Source organism: Vigna radiata, chromosome 6, assembly GCF_000741045.1.
Source record: "Vigna radiata var. radiata cultivar VC1973A chromosome 6, Vradiata_ver6, whole genome shotgun sequence".
Taxonomy (NCBI): Eukaryota; Viridiplantae; Streptophyta; class Magnoliopsida; order Fabales; family Fabaceae; genus Vigna; species Vigna radiata.
In genome coordinates this window covers 4,640,907-4,654,246 of record NC_028356.1, presented here as the reverse complement: position 1 = coordinate 4,654,246, position 13,340 = coordinate 4,640,907, and the positions used below count along the sequence as shown (strand labels likewise).

The 13,340-nt window shown below is 30.8% G+C and overlaps 2 protein-coding genes across 4 annotated transcripts; one reads left to right on the top strand and one right to left on the bottom strand.

Moving 5' to 3' along the window:
* Window positions 1-3,768: 3,768 nt before the first annotated feature.
* LOC106763047 (WEB family protein At2g40480-like) lies at window positions 3,769-6,307 on the top strand. Of its 2 annotated transcripts, none has more exons than XM_014647209.2 (2): window positions 3,769-4,391; window positions 4,649-6,307. In XM_014647209.2, exons 1-2 carry the CDS (start codon window positions 4,173-4,175, stop codon window positions 6,107-6,109), a joined length of 1,680 nt encoding a protein of 559 aa, XP_014502695.1. In that variant the 5' UTR covers window positions 3,769-4,172; the 3' UTR covers window positions 6,110-6,307. The 2 variants fall into 2 exon arrangements, with proteins under 2 accessions (XP_014502695.1, XP_014502694.1); XM_014647208.2 differs by having other exon boundaries at window positions 3,775-4,397.
* A 934-nt stretch (window positions 6,308-7,241) lies between these two features.
* On the bottom strand, window positions 7,242-12,286 carry LOC106763000 (indole-3-glycerol phosphate synthase, chloroplastic). 2 transcript variants are annotated; one of them, XM_014647149.2, is made up of 11 exons: window positions 12,128-12,286; window positions 11,906-12,057; window positions 11,234-11,494; window positions 10,961-11,137; window positions 10,268-10,342; window positions 10,103-10,147; window positions 9,841-10,005; window positions 9,341-9,419; window positions 8,251-8,333; window positions 7,858-7,926; window positions 7,242-7,517 (listed from the first exon to the last, which is right to left on the bottom strand). In XM_014647149.2, exons 2-11 carry the CDS (start codon window positions 12,041-12,043, stop codon window positions 7,434-7,436), a joined length of 1,176 nt encoding a protein of 391 aa, XP_014502635.1. In that variant the 5' UTR covers window positions 12,044-12,057; window positions 12,128-12,286; the 3' UTR covers window positions 7,242-7,433. The 2 variants fall into 2 exon arrangements, with proteins under 2 accessions (XP_014502635.1, XP_014502636.1); XM_014647150.2 differs by having other exon boundaries at window positions 11,906-12,036.
* Window positions 12,287-13,340: the final 1,054 nt, after the last annotated feature.

Sequence of the window (13,340 nt, the reverse complement as noted above, 5' to 3'; positions counted from 1 at the left end):
ATATATATATATATATATATATATATATATATATATAAAATGATAGTTAGACAACATTTTTTTAACAATATTTGAACATCATTTACGTGTCATTCTGTTATTGATGCAAAATTATTCCAAAATCAATAATAATAATCATAAACACCACCACAGAATGATACGTAGATATTGTTCAAATATTATTAAAAAATATTGTTTAAGTATCATTATCTTTTATTTATTTATATATATATATATATATATATATATATATATATATATATATATATATATAATAAAACTATATTCCACATAATTCCATATTTTATCTTAATACTCTTTTGAGTGTGTTGTTATTGTCACAAGTCTATTTAAAAATTAATTTAATAGTTGCTTGTAATAGTTAAAAATTAATTTACTATTTAAAAATGTCGTTATCATTGTTGAGGATATAGAAACGACTTGAGATGGTGAAGATCATACTGGCAAAAACACTAATAACAATCCTAATTCTAATATAGAACAAGATAAAAATAAAATAAAATTTATTCATTGAACGTAATAACATAATTAAGTGGAGTCTAATAAAACACATGTTAAATTGAAATCTACCAAAGTTATTCCACAAGATATATTTTTTAAAAATTATATGAATATATATTATGAAAAATATAATGATATTTAAACAACATTTTTTTGACAATATTTGAACATTGATTACGTGTCAATATGTGATTGGTAAAAAATAATCCATAATAATATTTATGATTATTATTATTAATTGTGAAATGATTTTTGACTAATCATATATTGACAGATAATAAATGTTTAAATATTATTAGAAAAATATTGTTTAGATATCATCATTACCTACCTGGAATAAAGTAGTCGCTTTAGAGTTGATAAATGAACCTGATGAATTAGGTTAGATATATAATTTAAAATTTATATTAGATCCATAAAGCTGAATCAATTGTCTTTTTCGTTATTAATTATCAATAATAGAAATGAACGATAGTGTGACGAGGCAAAAATGAGAAATAACTAATGGTTACGTGTTGCTATTGGATATAAAGACGTGTTTCATCAGTTATTGTATATCCAGTTTAAAAGAAATACTATCTTATATGACAAACATACCCAAAGGTCCATGAATACCTCCTAAGTTTTCACTACGATAAAAAATTTAAACAAAACTATATTACATTTTGTTTTGAATATATAAATAGACAATTTTAAAATCGTACATTATATTATATATTATATTATTTTGAATTAATTAAAATTTTCAAATAAAGTTTATGTTAGACATTATTGTCATAACATCAAAATTTTATTAAAAAAATAAAAGTATGAGAACCGTGTCAAATTCATAATAAAATTATATCACATATATAAACAAGAAAAAATTATTACGCAAAAAACACTAAATAAAAAATTCCTTAGCATATATTATGATATTTATCATTAGGTACTTTTTCACTTTTAAAAAAAAAGTCTTTAACATTTTTTAAAGTTCTTTCTTGGAAAAATCTAATATATTTTTCTTGTCTACCTCTATCAAGTTTTCTTGTAGAGTAATGAGAATCTTCCTCTCTTAAATATATTAGCCAATTTTAATTCCAATTCATTCACAAAATGACATTTCTTGTATATCAAAGAATTAGAAACTGTCTCAAAATTGATATGAGGTGAATTTAATATTAATCTTGTAAACAATTGAGAGTAACATCTTCCAAATAAGACATACTAGTCAATGAATCAGACTCTAGTGACACACTATTAGTAAAATCATCTAAGTTTTTAACAAGATGATATTAATTCATAACACATATCATCATGATTAATCATTATTGGCTAAAATTATGTTTAAATAACACAATATCATAATAGATTGTATCATAATGATTAAATCACAAGTTCTACCACAAACTTCACCAAAAACTCATCACCTTTTATCAAAAAAAATTGACATTTTTAAGTGAGTTTATACTAATTTCATTTGTTTATTATGTACTACAAAATTTTTTTAATTATTTTTTTATCATTTAATTCTTTTCTTAACTCAATGTGATTATTTTATCTTATCATTTTACTTATTTGTCTTCATATGTTAAGAGATGTGAAGTTTAATAATTAATATTAAAGGAATATTATTATTAATGTAAAATAACAAGTCATTTTAAGATTTTATGTTAAAAAAAGTTTGATGACAAGATACTAATATTGTCTTCTATATCAACCGTGGTTACAATAACAATTTTTTTATTGTTGTAGATGATGAGGACAAAAGGTTTAATAATCTTACTATTTAGCATGTTTTAAATTAAAATAATAAAACTCATTTATTATTTTACACTAACACCAATATCGTTATACATTAACAATAAAATATATAATTTCATGATATATGAAAATAAATAAAGATAATAATAGACAAAATAGCAATTACATCACTTAACTAAAAATAATTAAATGAAAAAAACTTAATTAAAAATCATACAAAATTTAAATACTTAATATACTAAAAATATTTAATAAATACTTAATTAAAATTAAAAATTTACAACCAACTCCATACTTAATTAAGCGTATTATTATCGACTTAGTATTTAACTTAACTTTTTAATATTATTTTGATATTTAAAATTACTTTTAAACTTTTAAGTAAGCCATATTATTAGTAAATATATAATCGTTTTCCCCATTGCTTATATTTTTTTGTTAGAAATTTTCACTTTATTTTTTCACACTTTCATCTCAATATTGTTTTTATTTACCATAAAATTTTTGAAATTATTATATTTGGATGTTAAAATTTAAAAGAGTTATATTATATGATACAGTTGTATATTATGTGTAATTACAAATATATATGAATGATTAAAGTTAAGATAATACTAATACCCTTTTATAAATTTTTGAATCAAATTTTATATATAATTAAGCACATTAACTTATATATAGCTTTTATAGTCAATTTTTTAAAGTTTTTATGATATTTAAATATACATACATTATTGAAATTTGTCTCCTAGTATTAATAAATTATTTAATTAGGTCTCTGATCCCATTTGTTCCCTTATGTCCAAATTAACTTAAATGATTATTTTAATTAGAATTGGCTGTTGATCATTGAAGGCAATCATTTTCTTGTAGTGAGTGATATTGAAGTAATCATGACATTGCAAAGTCAATTTAGAGTGAAGATATAAAATTACAATAATTTTGAAAAATTAAGTCTCGCATTAACCCAGTTATTAATAGAAAGACAAAAATAAAAATATAATAACACAAAAAGAAATTAAATCTAAATATTGCAAAACTAAAAATAAATATAAAACATATAAAACTGTAGAAAAAATGTGAAATTGTGATGTTTTTGTTAATAATTTTTATATAAATATAGTGTAAAAATGAAAATTAAATTGTAAAAATTTAAAATGAAAATTATAGATATTATGGTATCATCAAATCTTAAAAACAGTAAAAGAACATCAATTTTCAATCTAGTTGAAGTAAGGGTGTACAGTGTCAGCTACCACCTAAAAAGAATATATTCACAGAAATAAATGTTAACTTTAACGTATATAATTTAATTGTAAGATCAAACTCACATTTTTCAATTTGTAGATATTTTATAACTTTTCTGCTTTTAGACTTGAAATTAATTAACCGCGTTTTACACTTTTAAGGCATTTAGTTCTGCTTTTTCCCTGGCCGCTAATCTCGCTCCAAATCAAGGCAAAGCTCACCGACACAACATTCTCACCCTCACCTACATCCATGACGTGTCTCCTCTTCATTGGCCACATTCATCACAGTTAATCACAGCCCTTGATATTTACCTCTACCAACCCATAACACCAAAGCCCACACCGTAAATCCACGTCACCATCCCTAAACTATCTCCCACCGCGAAAAGCACAATACAAGCGCTTTCCGCTGCCGCTCTCCTTTTCCCTTTCCGCTTTCCCCGTTACTCTTCTAGTAGTGTGGACCCGACATCCCTTTTCGACCCGGTTCGTTACTCGGCCCCGCGACACCATCATCACGCACCCTTCCTCCTTCATCCTCGGTATTGCAATAAATCACACAAATGGGTAACCAAAAAAGCTCAAAGCTCGAACCTTTATGTGGCTTTAGTTATCGATGCTTCTCTGAAACCCGCGTTTTCTTTGAGCTTTGTGCCTATGACCGACACCCGGAAACTTGCCGCAGCCGGTTTCCCGGCGACTTCGAGGGTGAAACCCGAGCCTGGTGTTGTACCCGGGTCAGGTCAGAACCCGGGGATTATAAGGTTTGGTTTGAGAGCTGAAATTGATACTTCGCCGCCGTTTGCGTCTGTCAAGGAAGCGGTGATCCGTTTCGAAGGAACCGGGCCGTGGACACCCTTTTGCAAATTCGGAGAGGCTCGTGTAAAAATTTTGTTTCTGTTTTGGATTTTAATTTTGAATAATGAATGTGTTTCGCTATCAGTTTTCGTTTTTTGTTGGTGCATATTGAAAATGCTGCCGGTGCTGGCCTTCGTTCTGTTTTATGGTGTTGTTCTTTATTTACCATTTACTATAATTATTGGTGGGCATTATGTTCTAGAATAGGACAGTTCTTGAATTAGAATTATTCCTGTGGTGATTTACTCTCTGATGATGATGTTTGTCGTTAACAGAACAGTGCTGAAGACTTTGACATAAAGAGAGTGGGGGAAGAAGCAGCAAAGTTAGAAAAGGATTTGATAGTGAAAGAACTCGAAACACTTGATGTGCTTGAAGAACTGGGAGCTACCAAAGCAATTTTGGAGGAATTGAAGCTGCAGCTACAATCAGAAGCATTGAATTGTTTTGCAACTCGAGGTGAAAATTCATGTGAACAGGCTGGAGCTGCTACTAGAAATTGTGTGAATGGTATCAACTATGAAGAGCAGACATTGCAAAGTTCGAGTCAGTGTTCACCTTTACCTGATCTGTTCTTAGTGGAGTTAAGACAAGCTAAAGTAAGTCTTGGTAAAACTATTAACGATCTTGGAGTAATACAATCCTCTGTTGAAGATTTAAATAAGAAAATGAAGAAGGAAAGGCTCTTTGTTGAGAGGGCACGAGAGAAGCTGGCATCGAAGTTTGCAGCTGTCTCTACTCATGAAGTAACCAAAACAGAAGCAGGGTTTAATCCTCCTGAAGCTACTGTAGAAACAGCTTGCACGTGTCACCATCCCCTTAATGGTGGGAGGAGTTTTGGATTTGATACTGGACAGTGCAATGGAATGAATGAAACAAGAAGCTCTGAAGTTTTAAGGCCCTTGCCTGAGTTTGGTGAGAATGGATTTAGTGTTAAGACTGCTGAGATGAGGTGGCTTGCAGCTAAAAAGATGGAAGAAGCTGCAATGGCGGCAGAAGCCGTTGCTCTTGCTGAAATTGAGGCTCTTTGTTGCCATGAGATATCATCTGAATTTTCTTTTCCAGAACATCAGAAAGTGACTTTTGCCTTAGGGGAGTGCTCTCCTCTAAATCCCGTAGTTCAGTTTCCTCAAGACTCAACATTGGAGAAGGTAACAGATTCCAAGTTCCAAATTGACAAAATAGGCATTTCTAAACTGGGTATTTTGAAAAAGTTTGAGGAAGCAACAGAGGAAGTTCTACGCAGCAAACAAGTCTTGACTGAGGCATTGAATAGTGTTGAAAGTGCAAACATAAAGCAGCTTGCTGCTGAAGAGGCTCTTCGGAGATGGATTCCTGAGAATGATCTAAAAGGGCAGACATTGACTAAGAGCAGCCTGTTCAATCAAGCTGGAATTTGTCAAGATTCTCCTCTACCAGATGTAATCCCATCAATTACAAATAACAATGATCCGAAGCATGCCTTAAGGTCTTCAGTTTCAATGAGAGATGTACTTAGCAAAAAGCCAGTTCTTGAAGATTGTAGTACAACAAAGGATATGCAAGAGCATTCTGGAAAGACAGTAGCCTTGAGTCAGATGCTTCGAGCATTGAAGGAGGACCAAACTCTGCCGACAATACCCGAGAAAGATATGAAGATTAATCAAAAGCAAAAGCAGTTCATAGCATCTAGGAAAAAGTTCAGTTTCATCCAAATATCACTCCCCTTGGGAAAGCGAAGTAAGAAGAAGACATGAATCCTGAGGCCTATGCATGGATCAATATCCACAAATCGCATCAGTATTTTGCCATTCTTTCTTTATTCATATGTAATGTCTGCTTTTTATAAGTCATAGAATTTGTGACTCTTTTGTATAACTTTGTAAAGTCCTCACTTAGTGAGATAATGCTATATTTGTTGTTGTTTGATTTTGTAAACTATGTTTTTTTTGTGTGATCGTCTTACTTTATACAACTTGCTCAGTTTTAACAGGGCTAGTGGATTTTACTTATGTTTATTGTTAAGATTGAATCGTTGATGATAATAACAGACTGAGATGTTGATTGGTGAATACGCAGTTAATTAGTAGTGGAAGATAAGCATAAAATATGGAAATACCGTTCTTCAAATGTTATTTGAATAACTCGAACGCATCTATAGCAGACTATAACAATGATTACTTAGATGCATGATTTTGCTACTCCATTTTCCAGAGTTTGCTTCATTTTAATTGTGGAAAACAAATGTTCTGTGATTTATTAGATTTTGGATATATGTAAATCATGAAGCATAATTGCCACAGAAAAAAGTTTTTGTTTATATATTAAATAACACCAATTTCGGAAGACTTCGTGTAAAGCATTTTAAATGGGCAATTGTGTAGAGTATCATAGGTGGGATAAGTTGATTTAACTAATTTTTATTTTACCTCTTTTGTTTCTTTCTCCTATGATGTTTAACTAAATTTTACTCACACTTGGTTATACTAACAAGGTGAATATATAATCATGAAAAACTTCCAAGACTACTTTTTCTACCGTGAAAAGTGCTTCTTTGGCTAAATTTTTGTACACAAAATTACGTACAAAAGTAGTAGTTACTTGTTGATAGTTGTTAGTACTTATATAAATAAGAGTACTGTCACTATTTAATGGATCTTTTTATCATTCCGATCAGTATGTACGATGAGAAACTTTGTTGTTCTTTTTATCGTTTCTTGAGCTTTATTATGTGTGAACTCATCTAAATTTTATAAGAATTTCATACTCTCTAACAGTGATAACGACGTTATCACACTACTTTGTCGTTTATATCACACAAATTTTAGTATGATTACTTGAATTTGTTTAGGGAAAACTGACCGAAAAATAAAGTTAAATGACACAAACTGTCGCCAAACTATTGCCTTAATGATATATATTATTTAGGAGGAAACTATAATTTAACATTCAAAGTTTCTTTTGGTACATGCTTCCCGGTGATAAAATTGTGATAACTTGGTACATAAAGGCGTTAAATCAAGAACTTTATCATAATCAGTCATCTCAAATGCCTATATCTGAAGATAGTTTCACTTCAAATCAGATAGATATATCTTTGCCAAAGAGATTGCTGATTCCCTTGCCAGGATCACTTTGTTTCACAATGGATTCTCCAACCAATATCTGTGAAAAAAATGGTGAAACAATAAATTTGATACCATAAGGGTATTACTGTAGCTGGGGTGAGTAACAAAACACCTGTTGATGTTGGTTTACAATGAAGTGTAGAAAATTTTGCTAAATATAATCGACAAGAAACAAATGTTTAATCCAGATTCTTTACTAAGTTTTTTGTACTGTCATTCTGCTGAGCCTTCAAAATACATAAGGACAACACCATAAACTCCACAAAGAATTTAAATTCATGTTTAAGAATATGAGAACGCATGCTTTAATGAAATTCACTTTCAATTACAATTTGCTAGGTATTTTATTGATAAGAGATGAAATTGTCAATACTTACAGCTCTGACCCCTGCTTCTTGAACATAGGCAATGTCCTCAGGGGTGAATAGACCAGATTCTCCAACCATCTGAACAAACCATATGATCATCAGCATCATTTTAATATACCAAAAACAATGTTTCTTTTAAATATTCCCTCAGCTCCTATATAATATTCCTTTAAGATTCTTTCACTCAAGGAACCATTTAATTTTTTATTTTCAAGACAGTTTTAGATAAGCCATTATTATACCCTTATCAGTTTCCTCTCCAACCAAATTTTAATGTATAATAAAGTTGGAAATAATATAAATGAAAAAAAAATGAAACCAATTCTTCTTCAAAACGAGAATATTATATAGGAAAACAGGGAGTAACTCTAAATAAAGGAAAGGAAAGGAAAGGCTACGTACAATTATGTCTCTCTCACGGATTATTTTGCCTCGCTCTCCTTCAAGAAGCTTCTTTGTGATGCTAATATCCAACTCAAATGTTTCTGCAATCACAAAAAGAGTTTGGAATAGAAAGATAAAATCAAAATACAAAATTACTAATATTTTCAAACATGTATTTGTGCTTTAGAAAGAAAAAAAAAAAAAAAAAAAAAAAAAAAAACCTTAGTTCCACTTTTATTTTCTTTACTTCGGATTTTGGTCGCTTTAAATTTTTTTCCTGCCTGGTTAAGTCCTTCCATTCATGTTTTCTACCTAAAATCCTTAATTTCTCATTTTCTACTTGAGACCTTCGCAATGTAAATTAACTAAATTGTTTAAAACCTTCTCCTACTCAACTAACCGAACAAAACACTAAATTTCACCAAAATAAAAAATAAAATATTAATCTCAAATATTTCTCTCTTCAAATTCTAATTTCACACCCTACAAAATCCTTAAAGCCCCTACCTAAACTTTTGTAATTCTAATTTGTAAAATGATTGTACTTCCTGAATCTGTCATAAACCCTCAAATATTTAGAAGGAAGAGAAAGATAATTTGAAGATTTCAGATAACAAAATAGGAGGAGCCAAAGTTTTGCCTGATAAAAAATATAGAGGAACTTAATTGGCTAAAAAAACTTGGATCAGGAAAAGTGTTGCTAGATGAAGTAATAGCAGAAAGTATGCCATATTAAAGTAATTGCAGTGCTTCAAAGTTTTAAGAGTTCTAAAAGTTTGTAGTAAGAAGGTGCAGATAGGACTTAAGTGATAATGTATCCATGTAGAAGGATAAGAAAGACAAAGAACATTAATGAAGAAAACTGGAAAAATCATACAGAAAATGAAAGCAAAATTAGAAATAAAAGGCACATCCAAATGGAGAGGTATCAGAAAACAAGCTGATCAAACACCAAAAGGATTTTACTGACTGCAAATTAAAAGATAATTTGCATAATATAATTACAACTACATTCCATTTAGGGTACAAGCTCGAGAAAAGCCAGATAACATTTCATCAAAAAGAAAAAAAAAAATGCAAGGGGTGGAGAGTAAAGGATAAGACATACCAAGATTACGGTTGTTAATGCCAATAAGTTCAATACCCTCTATTGCAAGAACACGATCAAATTCCCTCTCATCGTGGACCTGCCAAAACAACATAAAATGTGAAAAAATCTTTCTGTCCATCAGGTATTGCAATCATGGAATCAGTCATGACAATACAAAGTTTTGATTGAAGCTACGTTGGAAATTTCTGGTTCCAACACAGGCATAGTCAATCTATAGATTCTATATTTGTAAATCTATCAAAATTTATTTCTTGCTTTCAAGTACAGAATCATTATGCGAAAGGGGTTCTGTGTTTATATTGTATGTAGTCAGCTCCCTATTTTCATAATTATAACAACTACGCTATTCAAAATTATAAATGACCTGCTATAGAACCAAGTTTACACAAAAAATGGGTACATTCATATGAAACATAAGATATCAGAATGCTTAAAAAAATTCAATGCTGCAGTTGAACATTCAGATTTAGGAAACAAATAAAAAGTGACAACTTTACCTCAACGAGTGCAGTCAGTCCAAGTATCTTGCATATCTTAATCATGTATTTGATGTCAAGATCAGGCAAAACAGCAGCAATTAAAAGGACAGCATCTGCACCTTTAGTTCGAGCATAGTACAGTTGCCATGCATCTACAATGAATTCTTTGCACAACAAAGGACACTGCATATTTTGTCTAGAGTCATCAACGTGGTCTACAAAAGGCATTAGATGGTAGAATATATCCAACATCAGATACTTTACAGATCACAAAACAAACCTTTACTCCAGCCTTTCTTATTGCCTCAAGATTTTCAAAACTTCCCTGGACCAATATTAAGTCAGAGTGAGTTATCATTGTGCTGTGGAATCTCCCAGTACTCAAGCAACCAAATATTATCAAGCAGTATAAACATAACAACAAATTCCACGTTGGTTGGTTTACCTTAAAGTACTTTTCATCTGTCAAAACACTTAGGCATGCTGCTCCACCCTTCTCATAAGATTTAGCAATTTCAACCTGTCACAAACAGCTCAAACAATTGAAAACACCATAAAGAGAGAAAAAGACAAACTAACAAAATTGTTGGATAAGTTGTTTGAAGGGTGATGATACATTCAGAGATACAAAAAATACCAAGACCAAGATATTCAACTCAGTGAGAAAACATAACATCTTCCTGATACATTAAAATCACAGCAGGTACTTGTTTTTTGAGGTCAAAATTTAACAACTATAATGGGATTGACTTCATAAATGCAATAATAGTAAAAGCAAAATCCGGGAGACAAAGATTTTAGAAGAAATTTATTTTGATGAGCATGAATATTAAACGGGCAGATAGAAAATTAATTAAGGAAGCAAAAAGTTTAAGATGCAAGGGAGAAGAAATTGATACGTAGACATGTCTCGGATCAAATATGTATTCTGTAACAAGAAGATTCAGGGAAGCCAAATAAAAATAAAATAAAATTGAACGAACTAGCTTTAACCAACAACACGAAATGGGTGTCAGCAAGTTCAGACCAGCAAAAACATTTCCCAAAAAAAAACAGGAACAGCTTCATAAAGGTTAAAGTTGTAGAGAGAAAACAATTCTATCTGTAAAAGTCATAAAGGAAGGCAAGGAAACCTTACAGGATCAAAGTTTTCTCTCAAAATACCCCTACTTGGCGATGCCTTCTTCACTTCAGCAATCAACCCCGGCAGTCCAGTTCGTTCATTCGCTGCCCTTAGAGCACCAATAAAATCCCTAGCAGGAGGTGCATTTTCGAGAGCTTTCTTCAGCACACTGAGGGGCTTTCTTTCTTTAAGCTGAAAATCACAGTCACCAGTAATACATTCAATCCATTTGTTTAAATATAACTTATATTAAGAACAATAGAGCACAAAACAATTCAACCATAATACTTGTGAGACTTCTTTGTCCTTGTTCCACACAATCTCTTCCAAAATGTTCCGAGGTGTATTGCCCTCATTCTGCAACCTGAATTGAAAGGGTCCTACATAATGCAAAGGGGGTCCAGATGGTGGCCTTCTCCTTATTCTTATGCCCTGGCCAGATGCAACCTCATTTTCCAACATTCCTACTTCCCACTCCTTAATCTTGAGAGCCTCTGTCACGGATTCACCAGATGAGGATACTGCAGCAGAACCATCAGTAGACTCCACCTAATAAAAACACCACAAATCAGTAAGAATTACTCATAACATAAACCTCAGCATTTCTACACCCCAATTGAACCCAAATTCTACTTTCCTGGCCCACATACGTACCACCTAATCAAATCATAATCCAAAACTCACATGAAAAATAACAAGTGTTCCTAAGAACATAAAATTCTGCATTCATTAATACACTCCAAATGAACAAAAAACACACTTCCCTAACCCACACAGCTCATTGGACTCCACCCAACCAAAACACCACATAAGCCAAACCCCACATGGCAAATCAACAAGAGTTCCCTCTAAATAAAATTCGCCATTCATTCTTAAATAGAAAGAGGCTCAGACTAATCCATGACGAGACACCCCAAAATGTTGCGAAAAGATAAAAAATCTGCCAAAAAAAAAACTCACCTGGGCCCGAACTGAAAATGTTGAAAAGGAGTTTCTTTTATAAAAATTGAGTTGGGTCGGAAGATCCCAGGTTTTGGGTCTTGAAGAGAGGAATGAGGTGGCCTGAAAGGGAGCCTTGAGAGAAGCCAAACCTTCCATCGAAGCAGGTAACGCTGGAAAGAATGAGAGAGTGATAAAAGGAAGACGAAAATCAAAATGAAAAAGTTGTTTAAGGGAACACACCGTCTATCAATGTTATATTGATTTGACGGAGAAGACTGTTTTCGCGTTCAACACGTGCGCGCAAATTCAGTTCCGATGGCACACCCTGTTCATGCTTTTTCTGAGCCAAACAGAGCACACACCAGTTGGGATGGATTGACAAATTGAGACCTAAAAATGACATAAAATTACCCAATTAATTGCGATGCAATGCAAGAATTATAACCTATAACTAAATTTAATATCCTAGTCTTAAAAAAAAATAGTTATATCATATTGATTTATCATTACTAGAAGTTGTTTTAAGACTTGTACATTAAAAAAATTTAATAGAATGATTCATTTATTGTTGGTTTTTCTTATTGTATATTCATTCTTAGTATACGTGGGGAAAAGGATTAAGTGAGGAGAACAATTGTTAATTTGAAAAATAGGTGAGGAACTGTTCTAGACTTTCGAGTTTAAATTATTAATGAATACATTAAATTAAATATGTATTGATTTCTTTTTAATTTGAATTTTTCAAAATTAAAATTATTTTAAAATGTGTTATGACCTCAATTGTATTGAGAAAATATGGCCGAGTTAATCATTATATCTAAATTAATAGTCAGTTTGGAGATACTAAGAAAGTCTAGATTCATTTTTTATTTTTGTTTTATTTTTATTTATTCTTACATCTGACATCATGAGATAATATGATTAGGATCATTTACTTGTTTTTAAGTTTAAAGATTAAGAGAACTAGTATTTATTTTAAAAATTTAAATTATTTGAAAAAAGAAATTATTTTTTTTATCTCAAATCTTGTAAAATAATATCTTACAATTAATTATTAATAAGTTTTGTAAAATTAGATAAATTTGGTGTAGTTACTATAAAAATAGACAAATTTTAGAAAAATAAAAAGAATGGACAAATAAGTAAGGGAATGAGATTAAATGAAGAAGTTGTAACCTCTCACACGACTTTTGTTTATCTGAGCCAACACCCATGAAGTTGCCAGAGATGCACAACTTCTATATAATATAATTTACTATAATGATAATGTAATAGATTACATTTTATGGATGACGACTTTTAATTCCAATAGAAAGTTATTTAAGAACAAAACGACTTTCAATTTTCATAATACACAATATAATCGATTATAATATGTTTGTAATCAATTAATAGGAGAATTTATTTCTTAAAGGCACAACTATATTCAATTACAATTTATAATGTAATTGAT

Bases quoted from the DNA above. Each gene is read 5' to 3' on its own strand.
- LOC106763047 (XM_014647208.2), top strand. From the start codon at position 4,173: ATGACCGACACCCGGAAACTTGCCGCAGCCGGTTTCCCGGCGACTTCG. The intron at 4,398-4,648 runs GTAAAAATTTTG...TGTCGTTAACAG, and splicing joins GCAAATTCGGAGAGGCTCGT to AACAGTGCTGAAGACTTTGA.
- LOC106763000 (XM_014647149.2), bottom strand. From the start codon at position 12,043: ATGGAAGGTTTGGCTTCTCTCAAGGCTCCCTTTCAGGCCACCTCATTC. The intron at 10,343-10,960 runs GTAAGGTTTCCT...TGTTTGTGACAG, and splicing joins TGAGAGAAAACTTTGATCCT to GTTGAAATTGCTAAATCTTA. The intron at 10,006-10,102 runs GTTTGTTTTGTG...CAAAATATGCAG, and splicing joins TAAGAAAGGCTGGAGTAAAG to TGTCCTTTGTTGTGCAAAGA.